We start from the raw sequence: 6,057 nt of genomic DNA on the forward strand, positions 1-6,057 counted from the left end.
TGTCACAGGTGAGTGTAGAGAGGGTCGCTCTCCACATCAGAGTTAGCTGTGCGCAGAATTTGGTTGGACACTTCCCTTACCTGGGGACAGGATGTAGACAATGATCACCTTGATGAAAGTGATTGATACATCTATCATTGATTATCTCTCATTTTACAAGTGAGAAAATACATTAAGCATCACTGCAGATGTGATTAAATATTCAATTTATAACTGTTTTTTACACCTCCTCAGGAGCACTTCTCTTTCCTGCACAATTATTCTCTCACAGTTTGTACAGCACATTGTTCTTTATATAGAATATATATATAAAATACATTACCAATGGAAGAAAATGTTTGTTGACTCTCAGTTTAGGGTTCCAGCCTTTAGGCAGAGAGATGCCATCCTCATACTCAGCAGGGAGCCAGCGGGTGAAAGGTATGTTGGAGGATCCCCAGCGAGTGTTTTCTCTATATGTCAGAGAAAAAATCATCATTGATCTTGTTATCTTCTCTGTTTTGGGAATAAGTTTCATGGCTCTTCTTCGGGGAAAAGGAACATTTAGCCAAATTATAACCAGGTACATTATCCTCGGTATCATTCACCTATTTTCATTATCTGTTATTTTGAAACGAAAAATGAAAAGTTCCTCACCCGTTATTGCAGGTGCTGGCTGCAGTGCGAAACATATTTTAAACTTGGAGTTGTAGTGCAAGAAGGGACACGGTGTCGGGGAGAGCAGCCTGTCAGATCAGCGACGACCTCCAGGTCCTCCTCAGATGAATCGTGTGTGTGTGTGTGTGTGTGTGTGTGTGTGTGTGTGTGTGTGTGTGTGTGTGTATTCGCATCTTTTCTTTTGTGATGCAGTGACACTGACCTCAATGGGGAAGCAGGGCTCTGTGCGTTCGCAGCTCTTGTCACAGTCAATACCATTATTGAATGAGCGGATGACAGGAGAGTGAGGAGTGAAGGTCAGGTCGTGGTCAGTCCATTGGCCAAAGATTGTCACCAGGTGAGTGTAGAGAGGGTCGCTCTCCACATCAGAGTTAGCTGTGCGCAGAATTTGGTTGGACACTTCCCTTACCTGGGGACAGGATGTAGACAATGATCACCTTGATGAAAGTGATTGATACATCTATCATTGATTATCTCTCATTTTACAAGTGAGAAAATACATTAAGCATCACTGCAGATGTGATTAAATATTCAATTTATTGTTTCAATATTTTTTACACCTCCTCAGGAGCACTTCGCTTTCCTGTACAATTATTCTCTCACAGTTTGTACAGCACATGGTTCTTTATATAGAATATATATATAAATACATTACCAATGGAAGAAAATGTTTGTTGACTCTCAGCTTAGGGTTCCAGCCTTTAGGCAGAGAGGTGCCATCCTCATACTCAGCAGGGAGCCAGCGGGTGAAAGGTATGTTGGAGGATCCCCAGCGAGTGTTTTCTCTGAGGGAGAAAAAATCCTTTATTATTGTTTCTCTTTGTCTTGCACCTGGGTGTATCATGAACAACATGAACAAACAGTCTTATACTTGACTGCCAACATTCCAACCATCCACACCCACTTTTAGTTTTTGTAGTTGTGAAATCAAATGACGAAAAAGACAGAACACGGGGGTGGAATCTTTTACAAGGTTCAAATTGACCACGGCGGCAAAAATTAAGCAGTCAATTAGCTTGATTGTTTGTTGCTTGTTCTTTTCCTGGTTCCTCTCTTAAAAAAATGATCTAGCAGGTGCCTCACCTATTGTTGCAGGTGCTGCTTGCAGTGCGAAACTTGTCTAAATTTGGAGTTGTCTTGCAAGAAGGGACACGGTGTCGGGGAGAGCAGCCTGTCAGATCAGCGACGACCTCCAGGTCCTCCTCAGAGATCAAATCTAATTCACAGAGGCAAGGGATAGACATTTTAGCTGACTAACTTAGTAACTTCAAGCAGCCTGTATGGAAAATTAAAAAAATAAAAATAAAAAGACACTGTAGTTTGGATACACACCTGTGGCATTGATGGAGCGTTTTGGACGTCTGTCCAGAGACCTCTTCAACAGCTTCACAGCAACATCCATATAGTCTGCAGCACGGACAGCAGTGCGGGTTGGTCCAGCGGGTTGTTTCAACAGCCGCAGGACGTCTGAGGGACTCGCTGCATTCCTCCTGACACGATCAATGCTCCTGTGTTGTGTGGAGAGGTCCGATTTATCAGCACTTAGATGTCACTGCTTCTGATGCCATGTAATCTGCAGTTTGAATATATCTGATACGTTCATGTTCTGCCATTTATTTTTCTCTCACTGCAGAACATGTGCAGCAAATTGAGCAGATGTGTGCACTCACTCTTTTCTGGAGTACTCATAAGCTGAGTCCACAGTGGCCTTTGCTTCAGTCACCGCTTTTTCAATGACACTTCTGCTCAAACGTGATCCTGATGGGAAAAAAGAAATCTCACAGTAAATCTGCTCTTTGTTGTCTTAAACACAATCCACTCACCTGTCTCTGTGCTTTCTTCTTCTGCCTGATTTCTTAAAATTTATGGATTTTTTTTATCTGCAAGTTTCAATTCAATTAATGTCAGTTCAGTAATTACAGCAAAACACTGTTTCAATATATCTTCTCTGATTTCTATTTTTTATCAATTTGACAAAATAAACTTTAGCAAGAGACTATTTTATACACATTTATAACGACTGTATTTCATTCAATGTCATAGATATGAAATTATTATAATGAAATTATTTTCCAATTTCATAATACTCACCAGCATTTACATGGCTTTGCAAACACAGGTAAAGACCGACAGCTATCAGACACATAAACCATTTCATCTCTGAAAAAGACAGGCACAGTCCTGTCATGTACAAAAGAACCCAAACTGTTTATATACAGATTTTTTTCTAACTTTTCTTTAAAATCCTTACTTAAAAATATATAACGAGTGCATGATTGCCTGAATGTGAGGTGCATCTGCTATTCACAAGCATGAAGAAACACTATGTGAAAGGTAAAGAGTTAGACAAGAAGCTCGACCACAGTACCTGTGACGTCCCAGTTTGATCCTCCACCTGCAGTCAGGAGTTAGTGCATTTTACACCAATTTGTCCTCCATATATATATAGCACTTTTTCTGTCAGAGAAATCACCGTTAGTGACACCTGGGGCATCTTTGTTCAAGCAGGTTCCGAAAGAAATGGACATGTTGTTTAACAGGAAACTAAAAAACCTGTAGGACCTAACACTTCAATGAACCGCCAACATAATGCTCTAAGTGAAAATAGCCCCATGAGGGTCATAAGAGGGTCATTTGTGTTAAAAATGTTTTTCCTACTTCCTACTTTCATAGTTTGTGAAGGACAGCAGGTGAAAGGATGATGTAAAATCCTATCAAATAAACTAAGCGGGACTATTATACAGACAGTTGGACATAACTGACTCCTGCCACCATGAGTCCATTTTCAGAAACAGCTCCTTATCATTTAAAATGAGTAAATGATGTCGCCTCTCTGGCAGTACCCAACAGTTTACTCAACACACTCCTAAAGCTTTTACCTGGACTGCATCATGATTCAAAAGAAAAAGAAAAGTGATTCTTTCATTTAGTTACTGAAACAGAATTGAAACAAACATCTATTTTTACTTTATGTAAGAATCTGCCTTGCATGAGTCCAGATCACTGTCCACTGGTTTTTGCAAATATCAGACAAGAATTGGAACATTTCTAAATGAACTCTCTCATATTTTGTCACTTTTGTTTTTTGTTTGTTTGTTTTTCTCTTTTTATTTCACTACTTGAGAGAGATTCATTTTTCCAACATATTAGTGTGCATTTCTTAGCGAAGTGTGTTATAGTTATTAATATTCAGCATTTTTTTATTTATTTTTTGCTGTGTTTTTGTTTTGTTTTTTTATTGGTGACAGTTTGATTTGTTTTATAGAGGGACAAGATTAACTATTATGTTCCTGTTTTTTGTGGTTTATTGAGTTTGAACTATCCTTATCGTCTCTTGTATGTCTTGCCTTAATGCCTTTCTATGTCTTTGAATTACTTTGTTGTTGAAAAATTTGTTTATTTGTTAGTTGATAGTTCTCTACAAATATTTTTTCGGCAGTTGAATAAATTCTCATGGCCGCTGCAAAATTTACAGTTGAAGACCTCACTTTCAATTCAAGTGAATTAAAATGTATAAAACACAGCACGCACAAATTTCATCAACTTGTGTTGTGGACTTAACAAAACGTACCATATTAAATACTACGACTGATGTATCAGGTTATTATCAGGTTATTTCCTGACCCTGCATAAATGTCATGGAAGACAAAAATAGCACTAATTTAGAAACAATAAGGTAGATTTACCATTGCTTTCATTCAGGCATGTGGCCTTTCTGGTTTTGTTACTTGATGACAGCCAGTGATAAGTTAGGGATGGTGACACTGTCCAAGATTTACTCTATGTTTATTAAATGAACATGAGACATAAAAACAACATTAGTTTTTGTGTAAAAAATCTTGTTGTTGTTTAGGCAGAGCAGATCTATAATAATGATTTTTAGAGTGAGTGCAAGTAATATATAATTATCAAAATTAACACATTTTATTTAGCCTAAATGCTGTAATGGTGGTAATTATATCCAAATTGAATTACATGCTGTTTCCTAATCAGTGATTGTTTCTAGTGTTAAGTAAGTTGGCAATGTGTAAGTAGGTCATTTACTGACAATGATGAGTAATGCAGGAAAAGGAAAAGCATATTTTGCAGACAGAAGGTTTCTATATTTACAGGCTGCCATTCATACAAATGAGTGGTTCGTCCCATGGTTTTAAATAATATCAATACGACCAGTAATGAAACTAACCTTAAACTTATCAAATATTGTAATTTTACATTAAAATGTATGAAACTTTTTAAGATCAGGTTATAGGTCTATGTGTTCTCTATTGGGAAAACACATTTTCTCTCCAGGAAACTGTGTGAGGTTGAGCGCTACTCGGCCTTCTTATTCTTGAGGCTCCCCCTTGTGTTGACTGATGAGCACTAATGTGTTCATTCTTTGCATTTTCAGTCTTGTGAAATATTGCTGTAAATGTAAGGGAGAATTTAACATTTCATTTCTCATGTCAGCAGTGGTGAAAAGTGACTGAGTGCTGTACATTTTTGAAGTTCTTACTTCCATTGTATTCTTCTTTAGTTCAGAATGAAATATTGTACTTTTTACTCCAGTACAAATATTTCAGTAAACTGCTAACAATATATTAAATATATGAATCCTTTACCACGAACTGCTGCAACATTAAAATTTTCATTTATCTGCAGCCTTTGATGCTTTCAGTCAAGATGCACAATGAAACCTGAGACATGTTTTGCCAGACAGTCACTGAACACAGCAGACAAAGCAATGCCAAAACTAGAGTGGTGTCTTTTAATAACCCTATGACATCACCTGGATGAGACATCTGCAGGCTTCAGAAAGCAGGTTGGGCACAGGCTGATGCAGACAACTGCCGTCTTAAAATAATTAGTATACTCTCGGTCATATGACTTTACCAGCAGTGCAGTGCCATTAGATACAGAGGACGTAGCACAAAAATAATTGCACTGTAGGCTATGATTATCTACCTGCCCCACCTTTTCATTTAGTATACCGTCATAATCCAAAATTGACACAATTGTGACTGAGGTGCTGTAGAAACCTACAGTATGTGATTGCAACACATTGAATTACACAGTACTGTAAATTTCATAAAAAAAAAAAAAAAGAGCCCATATAAATGAGAATTGTGGAGTGGGAGAATTTATGATTCATTTATGATTCATGAAGAAGATGCTACAGCTTTAGAAGGCATTTCTAGTATCTAGTGCCATTAGACATTCTGAAAATTGCCCCTGCATTGTTTAATAATCCAGTTGATTCCAGTGATTGTATTTAATTTATCATTAAACATAAAATTAGAAGAAAAATCTACTTCCAAAACCAGCAGCTGCTCTTACGCTGATCGTCATGCAATATTCACATGGTTTGGCTGTAGTACATTGGTTTTCTCTTTTTATTGTAGAATTAATTTCATATAT

The 6,057-nt window shown here is 37.5% G+C and overlaps 1 protein-coding gene and 1 long non-coding RNA gene across 2 annotated transcripts in view; both read right to left on the minus strand.

Annotated features, from left to right (window-relative positions):
• On the minus strand, nt 1–750 carry LOC111230883. Its single transcript, XR_002665459.1, has 3 exons — nt 637–750; nt 323–452; nt 1–80 (listed from the first exon to the last, which is right to left on the minus strand). It is a non-coding gene; the product is annotated as an uncharacterized LOC111230883 (long non-coding RNA).
• LOC111230776 (eosinophil peroxidase-like) overlaps nt 1–2,260 on the minus strand; it is a 13,536-nt gene extending 11,276 nt beyond the window's left edge. The window contains exons 1-5 of the mRNA XM_022757603.1: nt 2,211–2,260; nt 1,990–2,165; nt 1,741–1,873; nt 1,313–1,442; nt 860–1,066 (exon numbers count right to left, since the gene is read on the minus strand). Of these exons, the coding sequence (XP_022613324.1) occupies nt 860–1,066; nt 1,313–1,442; nt 1,741–1,873; nt 1,990–2,165; nt 2,211–2,260 (696 nt within the window). The remainder of the gene's footprint in view (nt 1–859; nt 1,067–1,312; nt 1,443–1,740; nt 1,874–1,989; nt 2,166–2,210) is intronic.
• Between the last annotated feature and the right edge of the window lie 3,797 nt (nt 2,261–6,057).

Source organism: Seriola dumerili, unplaced genomic scaffold (assembly GCF_002260705.1).
Source record: "Seriola dumerili isolate Sdu_G_001 unplaced genomic scaffold, Sdu_1.0 BDQW01000290.1, whole genome shotgun sequence".
Lineage (NCBI taxonomy): Eukaryota > Metazoa > Chordata > Actinopteri > Carangiformes > Carangidae > Seriola > Seriola dumerili.